The 20,624-nt window shown below is 38.8% G+C and overlaps 1 protein-coding gene across 13 annotated transcripts in view; it reads left to right on the top strand.

The window, feature by feature from the left end:
- The window catches only part of FHOD3 (formin homology 2 domain containing 3), a 414,659-nt gene that overhangs the window by 274,293 nt on the left and 119,742 nt on the right, over nucleotides 1-20,624 (top strand). For all 13 annotated transcript variants that reach the window (XM_072852997.1, XM_072852996.1, XM_072852995.1 and 10 more), the window contains exons 7-9: nucleotides 5,447-5,558; nucleotides 11,843-11,937; nucleotides 18,709-18,852. In XM_072852997.1, the coding sequence (XP_072709098.1) occupies nucleotides 5,447-5,558; nucleotides 11,843-11,937; nucleotides 18,709-18,852 (351 nt within the window). The remainder of the gene's footprint in view (nucleotides 1-5,446; nucleotides 5,559-11,842; nucleotides 11,938-18,708; nucleotides 18,853-20,624) is intronic.

The raw sequence follows: 20,624 nt of genomic DNA, 5'->3' as shown, positions 1-20,624 counted from the left end.
TAAGATTCTCTTAAGCTCAATATTTATGTTTCCTTTTCCTTGCTTACTACAAAGGAAAATATAGTATTATTATATTATAATATTATGTTATTTTATGAGTATACAATAGATATTATATATTTTATTTATATATTTATATAAAACCTTCTATTTCAGGAAGATCTTTCCTTCTCTTGTGAACAGAGGGTGGTTTTATCCCTTTGTGAAACGTTAAACTGAGCCACATTGCAGGCGCTGGCTGTTCCCACAGCACTTGATCTGAAGTCGGGGGCACCTTCGCACCCCACATAAAGACGGGTTTCAGCTTCTCTGTGCACCTCTCACCGGCGGGTTGGACAGTCGTTGCACTGCGCGTTTCTCTAGCTGCAGCTCCGCCTGGCTGTGTCGTATTAACGTGATGAGTACATGGCATACAAGGCCGTGTCCACGCTTGGATTAGGCCTTAGAGGATTTGGCCATAGTAAATCTTTAGTGCAAAATCCAATGCCCATTTCTTCTTTAAATTTGAATATCATAAATCCAAAGCAACTACATTGCCCTGGTTGAAATATTAAGTTTTTAGTCAATTTTGGGTTTGCTTTCTTCAGGTTTTTTTGTTTTGTTTTGTTTTTTTAAATCCTAAATTTTTAAATCTGAACTTTGCAGCTATTGCTTTGGTCTCTAAGTCAATGAACTTTCTGACAACATTCCTTGTAAAGGCTTAAGCCTTTCCTGGCAAGTGATTAACAACTGGGACAAGCCCTTCCAGGAGACATGAGTTTTGCAGCCTGTTGTGTGGTCTGTTTGGCTGGGTCTGTAATACATTTCCGATTGTCTAAATATAAAGAGATAAAAAGGAAAGGAACTGCCAAACTCTACTGTATAACGTAAAGCGAATCAGAGGGAAAAGGTTTATAATTTTTCTTCTTCCTTTTTTATTGCTGGCTACATCTTATCTTTAGCCAGAGGATGCTAACATCATTTCCTCTTTATAAATTGGCTCGCATGTGATTCAAAAACTCAGTATGACTTTGTTTTCTAACTTAATAAAAGTTTTGATACTTTAATGCTATGAAATTGAAGAATCCTGATTTAATCTCAGAACTGTTAAAACATCACTTTACTGAGCCAGTGGGTGTGTATATTGCCTCAGTGAGACATCTTTTTTAACTAAGCAGTAATATTTAGGGTGGAAATTAGGAATTAATCGCAACAACCTATGTTTGCAAAGTGATGATACCAGGCTTTTTTTTTTTCTGAGCTAGCGCAAGCATATTTCTACCTCTTTTATTGCTGTTACGACATCTAGTCCCATTTGAACTAATAGTGTGATTGCCCCGTGGATTTTAACAGAACTGCATCTCTGTTGAAACTGATTCAGAAAGCAGTTGTGTTCGTCTTCGGTACTGAACAAACGCCCAGAAACAGCCTTAAAAGCCTTCATGAAGTTTTTAACAGTGATTCAAATGAATAGTGATTCACCTACTCGTGAATGAAATATAAAACTTGTTTCTATTGCTCCTATTGCTGTGCCATCTGGGTACATCATGTGAAATAAAACGATACCAGTGACTGGCAGAAACTCCCGTGGCTTCACAAAGGGAAGCAAGAAAGTCGATGAATTGCTGCTCTTTTTTCCTGTTAAGCAATCTCCCAGTTTTGAGATTTACAGTTATTTTATTTGCAACGTAGCTGTCTACTATTTAAATAATTGAAAAGGCATGTCCTGCAAACACATTTTATAATTCACTCACGAAGATATGAGGATCTCCCACTTTGATAATCATCATAGTTAATGAGAAATGAAAACTTTCTGAATTGCTCTGTTATTTTGAAAGTTGTGAGACAGTCATTCTTGGTCTTGGTTGAAATGCTTCCCATTGCGATACCCGACACTTAACGTGTCATCAGCAGCATGCATTAGCTGCTACAGGCAGGTCCGGCCCACAGGGGGTCATGAAGGGATCATTTAATGGGTACGTCATCACATCGAAGGCCACATAAGAAAATACACTGTGTTTCACATGGGTCTTGGCAGCAAGTATCCCTGGAACAGACCTTTCAGAGACTTCTTGGTGCCATGGTGGATAATTAGAGTTGATTTAGTGTGAGCACGTCAGGCTCTGGACTGTCCTTGTGTCTGGGCGTGACAGGCTATCAGATGTCTTGGAGAGCCTTTGGCTGGCTGAAGACTTCAGTTTCCAAGGGGCAGAGCAGCTGCTCAATGATTGCCTGCTTCTGTCAAGAAGCACTATTAAAACAGTATTAAAAAACCCCATTGCAGGATGTGTGCAAAGGTTGTGTGGGTCACAGGTAGCTAGTAAGTCCCCAGCGTAGGCATTGTGCGGCTTAGTCTAGGACTTCAATATTTTGGTTTTGTACTTGCCCAAGGTGTCCAAAGCAACATGCAGGCTTAACAGTGCCCATAGGGGTCTCTAAATGCCATTTTCTATTGAGCAGGAAACAGCATGTTTTAAATGCAGTTTTTCTCAAAGCTAGTGTCTCTGCTGACTACCAGCAGAAAGCTGCCGTGGTGCGTACCTTCACCTACAGACACCTCCACTTCCCAGGGCTGATTGACTATTTTGTGAGGAGTTGGATAAGCCCTGAAAATTTGCAGGTTGAGGAAATGAATTTCTACTAGCTAAATGGCAAGCAAAACATAGCTTTTCTAATCACTTGTTTTCTCCGGGACTGCTTCTGGATGGTATTTATTCCTTATGCTGTCATCTGTCAGCTTGTTTAAGCACAGGAGGTTGACGCCTGCAGACAACACCCAAATAATCAGCTGGCTTGAGCTTTGGTCTGGTGGGCTGCCCTGAGGCTTTCCAAGGTTTGCAGCATGGCAGATGCAAGGTGCGCAGGGACTAGCTCCATATTACCGCAGCTGCCATGGCCAGCAGGCAACCGTTAGAGCAAAGGCATTGCAGAAGGTCCTTCTTACCTTCTGGAAGAAAAAGAGATTTGCAAAAAATAGGCATAAGCCCGGTGTGTCCCCCACTGACTGCTGTCAAATAGAAAAGTATGAGAACTTTGCCATTGAGTACTTTTGTGTAAATGCATCCCGTTGTCACCATGTGGCCAAGCCTTAAGGTTTTAAGGACCATCAAAAGTAATATCCAAGATTTCCTTTCTAGGCAAGGGATCCTGATCAGATTAGTAGGTATTACACAGGTGGTTATCTGGGAAATATGCTAATGCTGGAATTGTTTACAATAATCTGGTAACTCCTGTTTTATGACGGAACTTTACAAAACATGTGGAAACATGTTGGAAATTCTTACAATATGTCTGTTAAACAATTGAACTTGATTGCTAAGGGAAATGTCGTTGCAGAACAGAAACAGAGTGGTATTGGCCTGCCAGGCAAATACACAGATGTCCAGTGCAATTGTGAGGAAGTGATTTGTTGGTGTATCAGCAGTGCCTTTCCAAGGAACGATTATGCTATGTGTCATCAGATTTCAATTTCCTTTAATGTGACTACCCCATGTATCTATGAAGTATCACTGCAGCAGTACAACTGCAATTAGGCTAACCAGGCATCTTAAGGGACCTAGTCAGGTTTGTCACTGGGATTTCCTGGCTGTCAGCCCTAAAAATAACTGATTCGATGATACATCAAGTATAAAACAGTCTAGATTCAACAACAGAAGATTTTACATGCTAGGTAATATTATTGCAGTGTATTAAGCTCAGTTCAGCACGAGTGGGTAAAACCCAAGAAGCTAGGGAAATACCTGGCTCACTGTTCATGCTAAATGGCAGTGTTTATAGCAGTAAGCTGCAACTGCATTTTAGCTCATTACCTTAACTTGAGCTCTAATATGTCTCTGTGAGTGGCAATGTGAATGCAGTAGCTTGAGTCTACTCCTGTTGCACTTGCAATCTTTTTTAGAATATAGACACAGTTGCTGTCTTTGAGTGCATCTATAAAATTATTAATAGTGATTCTTTGCCTCTTAGGAGAGTTCTGTTGCAAGGACTTGAAAAAATGAGGGAATGGAAATGAGCTAATACTGACAGAAACTATATATATACACACACATATATATATATCTCTCCATGAAACAGTTTAGTAATATAGTATAATGATTTTTTTTTTCCTTTCTCCCTGGGTGAGACATTTTAATGACCAGGCAGTTATGTTTCAGAGTGCCTACCAACTTAATGTAATGAGACAAGACAGGGATTTTGTGGAGCGTGGCTTATCACTACATGAATGCATCCTAAAATAGATTTAAAAATCTGTCAATGGCAAAGGAGAGAATAATGACCATGTTACTATAGCTGTCTCGTTAAAAATCTTACACAGTGTTCAATAGATTTGTTGCAGAACAAGGTAGCAGAAAAATACAGTAAACTTACAAATACCTGTTTTTCTGGAGCTTGATTCAGTCGCAGTAGATGGGAAATTGTGTTTCTGGGACCAGCAGCGTATCACCTTTTATTTGGCTTTAAATCCATTATTTAGATTGAGGATATAACACATTTGACCTAGCATCAATTCTCGTAGTAAAAGTCCTCTCAGATGGGCATGTAGAGCCCTGCCTATTAAAAAGTAGTCCTCTTTCACATCTCCTTTTATTAAAAACTCCACATATTCCCTTAAGTAAAGAGTTGTTTTTTTCACGTACCTGATCATGCCAAGCAAGTCCCTGAAAATTCTTACTCAGCACTTTGAAAATTATTTAATAGTCAAATGGTCCTCTCTGGCAATGGGAGAGCTATGAGGAAACTAAGAGAGTTTGGCTATTGATTTCCAGTAGCCATAATATGTCTGTTATATCAGCCATAACAGGTCTGTTATATCAATGTTCAGTCTGCTGAATTCACGCTCCTGGGGATGTTAAAAAATTAGTTTGAAAACTTGCAGGCAGAAAGCTCAGTTCCAGTAAATCACACATTTTGTGACAGGGTGGGATAGCTGGAGATTAAACACACTTTCTCCCAAGTTGTGTAAGTAGTGAATATCGATGTATTTAATTATTTAAGCATTAAATATTGATATTATGAGAAAAGAAAAAAGCATGAATAGAAAATCATCCCATCATACAGCAATTTGACAGCATTAAAAGCTCACAGTGAAAGGGGGAATGTTGTGCTGAGAAATAGAGGACTATATGCGTTCTTAGCTCAGTGGATTATGTGTACATCAGGCTTTGGACAACAATATTGGGGATATGCATAGGTGGGATATTCAACCTTTTATTATGTGTGGTAGTGTTAAGCTTTTGTTTGGATTCATTGACTATTGAGACTTCCCTAGGAGAGCACTGTCTGGTGAATGAAATTTTCAGCCAACTGGCTACCTTTCATTTTTTTCGGTCCTGGCACAGCTTAATCTTTTCCGTTCGTATGTTACTACCAGATCTGAATTGCTGCGCTTGCGTCTTGCCCAGTGTCATGTAGCACATCTGGAAATGTTGTGGTTTGCTGAATGACAAGTCGCACTCTTTCCTTCCAGTTCCGCCTGGTGGTAAAGACAGCTCTGAAGCTGCTGCTGGTGTTTGTGGAGTATACCGAATCCAACGCACCCCTCTTAATCCAGGCAGTATCTACCGTTGATGAAAAGAGAGGTGAGTAGCCTTACTTGGGGGGTACAAAATCCCAGCACCACTGAGATCAGGGTGGCATTTCATCATTGATTTCAGTGGTTCTAGGGTTGCTGTTGAGATGCCTGCTTTGTGTGACATACCCTTCATTTCTTGATTAAAAGCATCTTTTAAGTATTCATGCAATTTAAGATTGTTTTGAGGAGTCAATTATAGTGGGAAAGTGAAGACTGAAAAGCTGAGGAACCCGGCTGCCTCCCTGTCCACCGCAGTCATTGCCCCTTCCCTGCACCCATGCGCAAAGTGAGCCCCGCTGCATCTTCCGACCTTGGAGGCTCCTCGGGCCAGGCAGTCTTTCCACTTCCTTCTGAGAAGCAGCAGTCTGGTTTAGAAGAGAAAATGATATCTAATCAGTGTAATCCCTTTGAAGAGAAAGACGAGGTCAGTAATAGTACAGGCTTTATAGTAAAAGTAAAACCATCTGTTGTTACATTAAAATAAAGCCCTTGAGCAGATATTATAGTATGAAATCTGTTACCCTTCAGGCTCATGAAAAATACTTGAATATGTATACTGTATTTTTTACAAATAAATAGAACAAAAATGGTTCTTTCTTGTTCTTCCCACAAAGCCATTGCTAAGCTCCTGGGGCATTCTCTCTTGATGCAAAACATTCCTTTGCCTCAAGGAGAGTTTTTGAGGTTGGGAGAGCCATTGTTGTGGTCTCAAACACATGGGGGTTGAAAGCAAGATCCCCTCTGTGGAGCAACTGCCTCCATGCTGAACTTGTTTGAGTGACTTGATATGGTAAAAGTGAAACAAAAAAAGTTGGGGGGTGGGGAGAAAGGTGATGCCAGAAATAGGAGAAAGTATCCAGGTTTTGCTTTCAGCTATCAGCATGAGTATGTTGAAAAGACCCCAAAAAACCCCCAGATTGTCTCTTATGGCAGGGGAGCAGACAGGGGCAACTCAAAACCAGTGTAACACTTTGAACGGTGGACTCTTCAGATTGGCTTTCTGTTTTGAATTAAAACCAATATACCTTACAATGCTATAAGCAGAAATGTAATTACAATATTCATGTAATTGTGAGCACTATGATTTATTTTTACAGTCATCCTTAGTATTTCCTCAGCTCTCTGAACTCAGTGGTATTCTCAACATGTTCAAATTGCCATCTGTTCACATGCTAGTCAACCTCATTAAAGAAAAAAAGAGAGAGAAAGGAGAACCCTAAACACACTACCATGCACTGTGTATTCCCTTCTGTATCTGTAAAACAGCCTCAGGCAAATATTTACATGCCCTAAAGTAGTAAAACAACTTCAATAACAACAGAAAACATGTGGCAAAAAAAGTTGATACGTGTAGTTAAATGGATACTTGTTAGGAGCATGAGGAGAGGGTTTATGGGAATTCTCATACCTGTGGGTTGGCGGATTGTCTCATGAAGTCTTGCAAATAACTTATCCCCAAATACCCAGTTTTCCTTCCTTTCTTTTTTTTTTTTTTTTTATTATTAAGCAGTTACACTTAGCTACAAAAGAGGTTTTTTTTTTTCTTGTTTTAGGCTTAGTTCCTTTTTTAGGTCATCAGTGTAATAGCCCTTCACTTCTGGCTGTGGATGTGCTATGTTTTCATTTATATTTTGAAATTAGTGGCTTATAACTGAGGAGTACCTGTCTTTAATGACTGATTTAATGGAACAGAAATGCAGAGGAAGGAAAAGCGATGCGCCTTTTCTTGAAACGTTGTCATAAATCTTGCAGGTATATAATTAAGTTCAGCACCGCTTTGAAAAAAGTCCAATGTTTCATGTACATACAAGGTGATGAGATATGACATAATTCCTCAACATGCGTACCACACATGATTAACATAAAGAACCCCCTAATAACTCAGCCTGGTTTCAAAGCGATCCCATCTGTGGTTTCTATGCAAGAATACATCCATATGCAAACTGAAGTACAGGGATCCGCAGAAGTGCTGGCTTTACTCTCAGATACAAGCAGACCGTAAGTGAATAACTGCATGGCCCTCATCTTATAGGAAGTAGCTTCTAGTTATACTTCCACCTAGATCCCCCTTCCCCCGCCCTTTCTTGTTTCAGAGCCCTAGAGAAATTTGATCTCTTTTTGTTTAAGCATACTGGGACTGTGCGGGCTCTGGAAAGCAGAGCTGGCGTTGCACTCTGCCGTCTGGGGCTGCTTTATCACGAGCATCTTTTAGGACAGAGATTAAAGCTCTGTGGATGACCTGGACACTGTCACATACTGTTTGTGAATTCTGACTTCTTGTTGCGTAATTTGTAAATGGCCCACATTATCAGTATCTCCACTTCTGCCATTTCACGCATAGTTAGGTACCCAGTAAATTAATGTCGGTATGATGAAGGCTGTATGTTCGCACATATTTAAATGGCCAGGAATACAAGATGTTGAGGTCTTTCTGAAAGTATTAATATCTTTCCATCCTACAGCAACTAGAGACAGGCACTCTGTAAGTTGGTGGCAGTCCTCATGTACGGTTGATGCAAGGCTTTCCATGGTTTATACATAATGTGCATGTCCTCTGTGGTTGTGATGTCAAGATTTTGTGTAAGGCATTTTTTTTTTTTTTTTTCTGAGATTCATATGTAAATATGTAAAAACATTTAAAGGGGAAACTGAGAAAAGACTGAGACTTAAAACAGTGGGCAACATTATTCAATAGACTGTATTAATTTAATACAGGCTTAATTATTGCAAGCCCATAGTTCTCTGCGTGTTTATGCTCCGTGCGTGACTACTTGGAGTGCTGTAGTAGCATCAGGGTTGCGGCTCCAGCCTTGCTGTCAGAGTAGCCACGATAACGAGCAGTTAGTTACCAGTGAGAAGCCTGTGAAAGGCAGTCGAGCAGTTCTCGTTTCACCCATTAGAAGGCAGGAGAACACACACAAAACTCGACCTCTGCTCTTTTACTTTAGTGAGCCTGTGTCTTTACTTCCATCAATTTTGCCGCGAGATCTGCATGGAAGTCATAACCTTATGGGAACATCCCGGTCTGCTCCCAGAAGAATTCCTGGGATGCTACATCATCATTCTTTTACAATGTCATTCTTCTACATCATGATCGGGTGGAGGAAATAGGCTGGAAAGTAAACCTTTTTCAGCACTGGCAAGTGTAAATGATTACACTTACTATTTTTAAAAATAAATTCTGTAGTATACAAATATTAAATGGATTTACCTTTTTTACTAGAAATACATATGCATTGCCAAACCTAGATTTGAGTTTAGGTTTTTCAAGATTTGTTATATTCTAATCATTACACAGAAAATGAAAGCTGCAGATTTTAGGTCTGCATAATAGTTTCCTCAAAGGTTCCTCTTCATCTATAAATGGAGAGCTTTTAATATTCTCCACAATTACAAATAGCCTTTTAAAGGAAAAGGGAAAATATACATCATGTTTTTCATATCTCTTGTATAAGCATCATTGTTTTACTACAATAGCCAATGAGTTTAGAAAACTCATCAATTTTTTTAATGTATGATTTTCCAAGGAAAAGATCTTTCACAAAGTTTTGCTATGCAGCTTGAAAGGAGAAGGAGTTTTTTCACTATCATTCTATCATTAAAAAAATGTTGCCTTGAAAATGAATTTTTTCATGTAGACTCCAGCCTGTGCTCTCATCTTTAAGTGGTAACTCTGCGGACCAACATATTTGGAAACCCAAGCTCAGGGCATGAGAGTGGATGAGAGCAGACACCTGCTCTAGATCTGCCCATATCCCATGCTGTCCGGATCATAGGTTGGAAACTACAGGCTCTCATTATATATTAGCAAGGAATATTAACCCAAGTATAGTAATGCAGTAAGTTCCTGGTGCAACTTTCACACCAGAACTGCCTTGTCCCCAGGTGGGTAGATGGCCTTATGGCTATTTCCGTGTTCACTGCTTGGCTGTTCAGCTTGAGATCATAATGAGGAAAATAACATTTGAAAGGAAAGGTTTAATCTGGTACAGATTGGAGTAGCACTGTCAAAGTCATTGATAGTACTGCCTCCTTTTGATACTAGTCAGGGAACAGATGAAGAATTTCAAATTTAAGGCTAGATTTTGGAAATTGCCTAAGTTTAATACCACCACCTTAATTAAAGCCTTTGAAAGATGCATGAGCTATTACAAGGCTGCGTTACTAGTAAGTGTGCCTGATTAACAGTTTTAAAAAATTGTATTCTGAAAGAGAGAAGCCGCACAGGTAGAAGAAAATTGTATATCATTCTTGCAGGAAAGCAGCCAGGCAATCCTGAAAATACTCTTTTATGATAATGGAGAAGTATCAAGACATTCAGGAAGAAAAAAATAATCAAACACCAGGATGCTGTCTTTAAAAAAACGAGACAGAATTGCTCCAATGAGAATAAAACCTGCCTGTGAAACAAAGGCATGTTTCCCTAGAAGGACTCTCACTGAATAATGCAGTATGGATTAAATAATTAATTTTTTATGTTGTTATCAACTTGCTTTTTTTCCAAATGGCATTGTTATAAGTCAGACTTGCATGGTTTCCCCATTTTGTTTCTCTTTCTTATTTTCTTCCATTTTTATTTTTCACTGGAAACCACAGGAAGACATTTTTGTAGTGAGGATATCATTTCTGCTGATCATATATCATTTGTGAGCCGAGTGAATTTGTTCCACATGTCTTTTGAACATGTACTGCACAAAATGTCTGGTAATATAGAGAATGTGGGAAAGAGGTGTCTAGTGTATTTTCATTACAGCCGTGTATTTGAATTAGTATTTAATTAGTAATGCACATAAATACATTTGGAGAGCTGAGAGTGAATCCCCCTCCTTTGATTTTGCTTGAGATAAGGAAGCTCTGATTTATTATTCAGTAGTAAAGATCAGAGAATGTCTCAAAAAGAAGGGAAAAGAAAACAGGACAAATATTGCTGTCTGTGTGCTCTTTAATAGACAGGTTTTTCCACACAGTGCACTGCCATTGCCTTGAAAACAGAGATCCTTGGTTAGCAGAGGTTCGATGTCTGTGCAGCAGACATTCTATAGATAGATAGATATGTATATAATACCAGCATGAATAAACAAGGGCTTTTATCACTGTGAGAGTAATGCAGAGTTTTAACATTGGGGTCACTGATCAGTCAGCAACAGGTTGTGGTGATGAAACATCTGCATTTTACTGCCTGATTATACTGAAACTATTGTCATCCCTATAGAGGTTAGGGGTTGTGGGCTATTGGAATACTCTGCATTTTTCCCTCTGAAATTCAGAGACTCTTGCAGTTATGCTGGTGTAGTTGAGTATCTCTAAGTTACGGTTAGCTTTCTGCTTCATCCTCCTCACCTTTAACTTTACGTCAAACAAAACACTGAATTATAGTCTTTCATTATTTACTTCAGTTTTCTAGATAATATAGTTATGTGAGTGTTTTCTTTGATAAATGCAACCTTCTGCCTTTTAGCCAAATGAAACGTGATGGTTTTACAAGGTACCATCCACACAAGAGGTTATCTTGAGTCTGGCTGGTGTTGCCTGTCTGATGTTTTTGGCACAATAACTTACTAAGCCACTTGGGTTTTGGCATCAGATAATGGTACAAATGCAAATCAAAGTGCAAATCAAGCAAATACATCATAACTAGAAGCACAGATTTTGACCTTAGTGGAAAAATGAGAAAAATGTATCTGAAAGTTCAGTAGAGGGGATTCTTATTAAAATAGTTTGAATAAGAACCACAGCAAAAATCTTTTCCCCTCATTGATCATTTCTTTTATCCAAGAGACACAGCCTGTAATTTGAGAAAACTGTGTTTCTCTGCTGCACCGTTTTGTTAACAGGACTTCTCTTAATGCAGCGTAACTCAGTAGTATCGCTAGGAATGTAAGCATCAAATGCACTGAGAGAGTAGCATGTAGATTTTTGTTGAAGATTTATCTAAGCTTATGTGAACCTATGATAGGTGGGGTAAAATTCCTCCTGCTTGATTTTAGAAGTTCACTGTCAATCAAACTGGGCTAACAAAACTTCCTTCATCATCGAGGGAGAGAAATTGGTACATCTGGGGAAAATCCACCTGGCATATTTTAGATCCTTGCATTAGGACACACCATAGCTTTCACTGACTGTATTAACTTCACTCTCTGTGAAGCAGGGGAGACTGTAGAGGAAGCTGGAGATAACACTTGGTCTTCCACCTGGCCACATCTTTCCACCTTGTGCTTATCTTGGATAAATGTTGATGTTACAGCTTCCCATTTTGATCACCATCACCAATGGTTTCTGCTTTTCCTCTAGGAGCCAAGCCGTGGTCCAACATCATGGAGATTCTAGAGGAGAAGGATGGAGTTGATACCGAACTACTGGTTTACGCCATGACCTTGGTTAACAAGGTTTGTTTACTTTGTTGGCATAACTGGTGGAGATAATGTTAGTATTACCAATTGTATAATGATCTTCCCTGTTGAGAATCTATGACAAAGGAGATCTGTCCCAAAGAGATTGCAGGATAAGCTGTAATCAATCAGCACACTCTTGTTACTTGTGTTGCAGTCACCCAGAGGCAGCAGCCGGGAGCAGAATTGCTATTTTGCTAGATGCTGTGCAGAAACGTGTTATGATATGGCTCCTCTCCCAACGCTGACGATGCAGTGCAAAACAAAACTCAACAAACTAACTCAACATGTTATCCAAGGGGAGAAAGAAAGCAAGTGCTGGTGAAAAGATCACATGCTTACAAAGGCTTGCATTGTGTGCAACTTTCTAGTTCAGATTGTTTAAACTTTTTTCTACTGCAGACCAAATATGATGAATTTAACAGGTCTGAGTGCTAGTAAGAGTGCTTCTACTTAAAAAAATGAGGTTACTTTTTTTCTTCTTTCTTTATATTTTCTGGTGTCCTGTATTAGAAGTAGTAGCTTTGCAGTAAGATCAAATGTTTTCCAAAGTACTTGCTTGTGCTATAAGGAGGGAGAAAGTGAATGGCCCGTAAAAGTTAGAAATTTATTAGTGTAAATTCCTTAAAAATTAGCATCTAGTCCTAAACAAATCTTAGGGTGACTAAAATTAAAAACGGATTTTTTAAACAGCACAGAAGATCAACATACTACTAGCAAATCAAAATAACTGTGTGTTTTATGATTATACTTAATAGGCCAGAGTATTATAGAATATTATTATTATTCATTATATTCATTTAAAGATCCTGAGTTTGTCGGTGGAGGCCATAAATCAAACTGCCAGCTTATTGTGCTCATGGCTACATGGTTGGGGCCGTGGGTTGCTTTGGTGGTTTTTTGAGAAAATAATTTCATATTATTTTATCATTTTATTAATGATATAAATTTATTGTTTTATCATTTTATTAATTTCTTATTATTTTTATTTTATATGGCAGATATTGTCCAGCAAAGATGCCTGAGAGGGACTAACCTCTCCTGGTGTCAACACTGATGTTACTGTACTTTTACTTAGAGCCACCCTTGTTCCTCCTTACGTGGTAGTAAGGATCCTCTTGACTTTAAAAGACCACCTTATCTCACTGATGTACTCTTTCTGAAAGGCATCACCAGCTTTATATGCTTCTGTCTGTAGTTGCTATTAAAACTGAGGCAGCTAGTTTTTAACGTCTCTCTTTTATTCCTCGTTGTTTCATGTACCGATTCCTCTTTCTGAGATAATTATCTTCATCATTTGCGCAGTTGTAATCTACCTGGTGTTTGGCTTCTTAAAAAATTTTGCTCTGCGTTGACTTTTATTATCCTATAGTTGATTCCTTTAGTCTGAGTTTTTTACTACATTTAAAGCTATTTTTAAGAGGAGGTAGTTCTTTAAAAACACACCAAAAAAAAGCATCTCTCAGTCAAAGGAGCAAGGCAGCTATGAAGATCAAGGAAGAGAGGAATCCCACAATGCCAGAGTTATAATTATGATCTGGTTTATGGACAGCTTTATGAAGTTTTTAATGGGATTTTTTTCATGATTATAGAGAAAACAGCAAGCAGCATGTCACAGTTGTAATTTTTTTCCCCCGCAGAGAATACAAAGAAGGCTCAGATGGTTTCAACTTCTCTAGGCAAGGAAATGTCAAAGTTTTCAGTGCAGGCAGAGTCCTCACGAGGGATTTGTCTTAAGGAAGCATACTTCTACTCCTTTTTCTTTCTCTATGTATACATTTACAGACTGTTTTCCTTCCTGCTCAAGAGCAGAAAACACATCTGCCCAGGCATAAGAGTTGCTCCGATCCTTTTATCCTCTCCCTCTCTTTAGTTGATGCTTAACCGATTTACTTACACTAACATTTCATTAACCCTCTCTTAATTTGGGGGGATTTAGGCATTAATGAATCTCTTAAATGAGACTGATCCCAATGCAGATACTTCCGGTTATGTATAGTTCCGGTATAACCTTTGTTATCTTCCTTTGGTTAGTTCCTATGATCTGTTAGATCTTATTCTAATCTCTGCTTGCTTCATTTTTATTACTGAGGTCCAGATATATTAAAGCCTTGTGTTTCCTTTATATATAAATAAAAAACAAAAAAACACTCATCAAATGCAGAAAGAAAATTCTGTGTTGCATTCATTTCACTTTATATTTACTTCCTATAAAAGCTCTTCATTATTGAGATTACACTGGAAGCTTCGTAGTCGTAAGATTACTGTTGATTTTCTTTTTACCTGTGTTCAATATTGCTTGTTATCTCATATCATACAATACATTTTAAAAAAATAGGTAGATAAAATAATTATGAGGTATCTAATACTTAATACATTTTGGTATAGTCAGATTAAGCACTGAATGTTTTTAGCAGGTCTGGTATAAGACTAGAATTTAAGCACCAGCTTCCAGGCCAGTGGTTACTAGTGGGAGCTTAGAGTACCACCCCCCAGCAGTCCATCAGCTGTAGTTGAAAAAGTGCTGTTTCAGGGCAGTATGGTGTTAAAACAGCAGCTGGCACATCGTTTTTCGGTGACCTGCCTGAAGGACATCACAACTGCCACACTGGAACAACAATCATCTTACGTCCTGTGTCTGACGTTGGCCGCACCAGATGTTTTAGAAGAAGTTGTCGTTCCTGGGAAAACACATACATGAGAGATGCTGCTTCCTATCCCAAAGCAATTGAAAACTTGGTTAATGCCCTTAAGTGTGTGTGTTTACCATGTAGTGCTTTTCACTGTAACATGTAAGATTTAGCTCATGTCTCTTTATCTAGTGCATGGGCCCTGTAGTGAAGCTCGGTCTGTTGGATGTTAGCAACCAGAGCAGTACTCTTACAGTCCTTGGACTTGCATGTAAAGCGTTGCACACCAAATGGACTTTCTGTTGTCTGTATCCTCTCTGCACCACTGCTTTATACTTTGATTGTTTTGTAAATGACAAAAGGCACCATACTTATTAGTTTTACTAGCTAGTATCATCCAGGGCTAAACATTTTCAAAACTGCAAATAAAAAGAGGCTTTCAGTCTGAAGCAAGGCATAGCCTAGCACTAATTTGTGTCAGGTTTTGTTCAGAAATGTAACTGAGGATATGTAGTGATAAGAATATTGTGTTATTACCAGTTGAGTATGTTGTCTAATAGGTTTTATCATCTAGGAAAACAGTTGGCTGTTACACTCCCATAAAACTCTTTTTTTTGTTGTTTTTTTTTTAACCCCCCAATACAACTTAATTAGTTTTCTTGCCTTTCTTTACATTGGGACTGTTACACTTAGTGGTAGGTAAAACATATTGTTTAGGCTTTGGTAAAAATGTTAAGAAGATATGTCAAGCTCAAAACTCTCAGGCTGGGGTTTGGTTTTAATTTAGTTCACCATTCCAAAAGCAGCCACTTGAGAGGGAAGAACTTAAAGCTTTACAGGCTTTCCCGCAATGGCTTGGGAAAGCAACTTGGAAAATCACACAACAAACAAATAAAAAAATCTTAATTCAGGGATGTTTCCTCAAACCAAAACTGGATAGAGGCATAGGAATGAGTCTTGATATTCACATCAGTGCTTCCTTTGTACACCTGAGTTCTGAAGAGTTTCAGATTTGAAATCCCAGTTTTGGTCTAGGCTAGCGGTAATGTAACAAAATTCAGCAAGCAAACCACAGAGTATGGTTTAAACATGCTTCTTCAAGTGGCTAAATTTTAATTCTCTGGACAGGTTTTCATTTTGTAAGGTTGAGTCTTCAGAGCAGGAGCAAATATTTGGGACTTGTATGTGTATTTTGATATGGGAGTATCAGCTTGAACTTAACCAGGTACTGAGGAAGGAGGGAAGGACCTTGGAAGGACCTGCCCAATTTATGACCTCTGCTCTGCTGATTGTGGTTTTTGTTTCCTTTATGAAGCCACCAGGAAAATGTGGGCCCACTCTTGTTTTCTAATATCACAAGCCAGAATTAATCAGGCATATATGCAAGCACTTCATGTCCCTTGTGTTAGTTACTGCAAAAATCTTTCTCCTGAGCTAGATTGAACTGACCTTGTTGTGACACCAGTGGTGCCCCTTTACATCCCATTTTATAATGTTAAAAATTGAATTTGATATGCATTAGGCTCCAAAAACGGGTCTGTGAGTTTAATGACAAACCGTGCAAAGGAAAAATATTTGATTTCTATACTTGGGAGTTCAGTTGCCCAGTTCTGGCCACTAGCATGCAGTGAAAATTGGATTTCCACTGCTGCATGATTTAAAATTATATTAACCAATAAAAGGCTGCTGACAAAAGCAGGGTTGCCAGTAAATACTACCTTATGCTGCTGTTTTCCTTGTCTACAGCCTGCCTGACCTCAGATTTTAAAAAAGCTATATTTGAAGCGGGTGATCTGCCTATCAACGTTAAGACGATTTCCTGATATTTTAAGAAGTAAATGCTCAGAAGATCTGTGCAGATCTAACTGTTTGTCCACCCTTTTGCACATAAGACATCACATCTTATTGTGCCTGAAGATGCTCAGGCCATCGTAGCTGTCGTGTACTACTTTCATAAGTAGGAGAAAGCCTGATAGACATAATTTTCTATTATAGTATTTCCATATCCATGTTAAAGCTATGTTGAATTTACAGTGTAATAGCTTCATCTGCTGAATCCTCAGATTTCTACTCAATGCGAGGTGTCAGTTTAGGAAAGAACAAAATGCACATGGTATCTATTTTCAGCACTGTTCAGGAAAATTTAATTCCATAGTCTTCGGTGGGTTTTAAATAGGCTTAAAAACTGTCCTGGACAGAGACAAATTCTTAATTAGAGCCTGAACATAAAATCCTGAACGTATAACCCTAACACTTCATTAGTGTTTGTGCTAAGCATCCCTGTTGCAGTGGAGCTCACCAGACATCAGATAATAGTCCTGTAATGATTGAAGAAGAAGATGCTGCTGTGTCATGCTTAGTTTAAAAAAATAAGATTAAATTAAAAAGTAGCTTGGTGATGCACATTTTGCAGTGCCTCATTTCACAGGAAAGAGGTGCTTTAACAGGGCAGGGTATATCAGCTGTCTGTTATTATTCATGTAATTCAGACCAGTTTTTCTGAATGTAAAGCTTCTTGGTATAGGGAGGCAGCCCAGAGTGGATGCTCTCTTCTGCACTCTTCTGCTCAGAGCCACTTTGGAAAAGCCGGGCTCCAGAAAACCAGTATTCTCCGAGCACAGTTCATCCCATCCCAGGCATGAGATGATGAAACTCTTTCTGGAGAGGGCCTGGTTTTTGCATGCGCTGTCTCTATCTCTTGCTCCTTCTCTCTTCTACTGGGAGTATAGATAAGTTACTTAGCTAATTAAATAGGAGAGGGGTAACTGAGAATAAGCATCTCTCTGCTGAGCTAATCCAAGAATAACTGTTGCTTCCAGTGTGTACTCTCCCATATTTTGCAGAAGCGGCTCTGTATAGACTGATTCTTGCAATGAGATATACGTTGCTCTGCAAGTAGGTAGCACAGTATGTTCAGTAGTTTCTGCTCAACGTGAGCAGAATTAGGATCATTTTGCTGCATCGTGCAAAAAGAGCAGTAAAAAATCAGCACAAGCTGAGTAGAAATCAATGGCAAACCAGAATAGTAGTGTTTTCTGTTGTCTTTGTAAATGTCTGCAGGACTCTGGTGGATGAAGTTCACTTGTGCTCTGAACAAAGTTGTCCAGTGCCCATGTCCTCTTCCCACACATCACTCTGCAATAAAGTTGTGAGTGGCTTTATTCAATCCCTCTTGCTACATATACTGCAGTGGCATACTATGGTATACTGCAGAAGACCACCTTCCTTTCTCAGTTTTCTGAATTCACCAAAAAAATGGGAAATGACTAGGTTAAGAAAAGTGCTCTCTCTTCAACATAGAGCAGGTGCCATAGAAAGCTCTGAACTCAAACAGTTTATTTTCAATAGCTGTTATTATTGGCATTCTTTATTTTCTAGTGTCATTCTCTGTTTCTAGTGGCATTCTCTAGTGGCATTCTCTATTTTCTAGCTGCACTCCAGTGTCACTGTTAACAACTTACCCCATAATCAGGAATTAGTAACTCTTTTAACATTTTATAGGAGTTGAGGAGTCAGTGTACCTCTAATGAGGCTTTTCAAGTTGAAAGGGAGGAAGGGAGGAAAGGAGTCAATATCTCTGTGATACAAAACAATTTGTGCATTGGGAGGATGACCTGTGCTGCAGGTGTGGAGGACAGTAGGCACATGGTGCAGGATATTTCCTGCTGTCCTGACATCACACAGCTGTGCATTGGACTTTTTCTTCTTAAGGCCAAACTTACAGGAATCAGTAGGAAATCACCTTCACTGTTTTGAGCTAAACCATTTTTTTTCTCTCTCTTTGCTTTTATCCCTGTGTTTGATGCTTTAACGTTCTCTGTTCTTTAAATCTATACTTCAGTGAAACCAGGAAGAATCCAACTGTGTATTTTAAAGACCCACATTTTCCATACATTTTTGTATGAAGTAACAACATTGATTTGTTTTGCCAATTATTCATTTTTCTACACAGTGCACAGAGTTGTTTGTTAAAAGCTGTGCTACTTGTTTTTTATTTTCTAGCGGTGTCTCTAATCCCACATCATGGGTTTTACTTTATTGAAATCATACACAGCACCACTTGCAACCCGCTTTTAAAAACCTTTGTTTAATTCTTTTCAAAACAAACAGATTTAAATGTTTTTCCTTTGATTCTTAGACGCTGTCGGGGTTGCCAGATCAAGACTCTTTCTACGATGTGGTGGACTGTCTGGAAGAGCTAGGCATTGAAGCTATTTCACAGAGACACTTGAACAAGAAAGGAACAGACTTGGACTTAGTTGAGCAATTTAACATTTACGAGGTAACATAACATGCCCTGTTTTATGCATCTTACAGCTTGTGCAGACTTCAAAGCTGAGAGGAGGGGGGAATGTAACCTACGTGAAATTTGGTTATCTATTTTATTTTAAAAGAAAAACATCTGGTTGCTAGAAGTATTATACACATTTGTATATGTGACGTGCCTCGGTACATAGCTGCGTTCAATGCAAATGCATTTCATGCTAAAGCTGGGGCATACTCCAAGGCAAACCAGCACATTTACTAGCCTCCTTAGGGGCAGTTCTGCCTGCAATTAAAACTTTCTCAGACTGCTAGTTACACATCCTGAAGTAAGTAGAAGTTCTTTCCGTATGCAAAAGTATTCAGCTCGTGAAAAAGGTTCGGCTGAGCTCAGCTTCACAAATACCACTTGTTCTGCAGCTGAATACTCAGCAAGTCCTTGTTTACAAGTTTACACTGGACTAGATCCTATACAGTTTACAGCAATGGAGTAATGAGTGACTCCACATTCACCACCTAGGTGTAAAATAACTACTTCTTAAGTATTTATATGTAAGGGTAGGATAGCCAGTTTCTTAATAATTAGCCTCTTTTCAGACTTCGGGAAGTGTTGGAGCAGGGGGGGAGGTTTAGGCTGAAGTTCATGTTATGTAAATGTGAATTCATGTTCTGGTGTGATGAAATGAAATGACTTTATCTCCATCTAAGTCCAGCAAAGGATTTGGTAGATTTGATTCTCCATTGTCTTCATCAACTCTACACCCATGTCACTTCACTAACTTTAGCAGGGTTAAGTTTTATATACAGTAGTTTGCAGGAAGAGTCAGGCCAAAATAGGAACGTGAGAAAGAGAGGGCTCCATGTTCTTCTTTCTTTTTCTATTGTCAGAGGCATCAGCTCATAAAATCCTTTATAAAAGATGATCATTAATCTTAAAAGCAGGTTTTTTCGTGCATGCTGTGCCTACTGAAAGACTTGATTGCAAAACTAGCAGTTGGCTTAGTTGGGTACCAGCTTTCTGTTGATGACCAGACTAAATTTAGACATGCCTATGTACATTCTTTCTTTTTTCTGCCAATGTTGTTCTTTATCTGAAAAATCCCTTCTTCCCCACTGAAATAGATTTTACAGCCTAAGCAGAGATATCACACTTCCGCCTGCCTTTGTTTTGTTAACGTCACTTCTGGTAAGAATTATCAGAATAACAAGATTAATAGAAACAAGAAGATATGCATTCTTCTGATCACCCCCATCGCCCTATTTGAATGGATCTTTCTCATATAAAGATTACTGAAATGTTATGCTGCATTTCAGATGAGATCCACCAGTAACTTTGTTGTTTCTGCCAGCGATATCTCTCCTTACGTACCCTAAGGTAGCACTTGCTTTGTTTCTGTTAGAGGTATGTCACATTGGCATGTCAACAGCGTGCTGTAGTTCAAGATACTAGATGTTGCACCCATATTTTACTCCTCTTCTCTTTCCAGCTAATGAGCTCCCAACCTGTGTCGGAAGTTTCTGTCAAATGCCATTGTGGCCATGCTATTCTCAGCATCATTCTTTTCTGATATTATACATATGTTCCTCTGTATTGACAGTGCTTCTGAACTGGCAGGAAATACTGAATTTTCCACTGAAAGGCATACGTGAAAGTAATTATGCTAACCTAAAACTTGGGAGGCTTGGAGGAGATGTGTGGTCTGTGTTTTTTTCTTTTAATCTGTTGTGGTACCAGTTCACAGAAATAGTTTTGTTTGTTAGGTTCTTTTCTTTGCTTACTTTGCAGGGAGA

The sequence above is a fragment of the Ciconia boyciana genome, chromosome 2 (genome assembly GCF_034638445.1).
Source record: "Ciconia boyciana chromosome 2, ASM3463844v1, whole genome shotgun sequence".
NCBI classification, from domain to species: domain Eukaryota; kingdom Metazoa; phylum Chordata; class Aves; order Ciconiiformes; family Ciconiidae; genus Ciconia; species Ciconia boyciana.
This window is presented reverse-complemented; position numbering and strand designations above follow the sequence as displayed.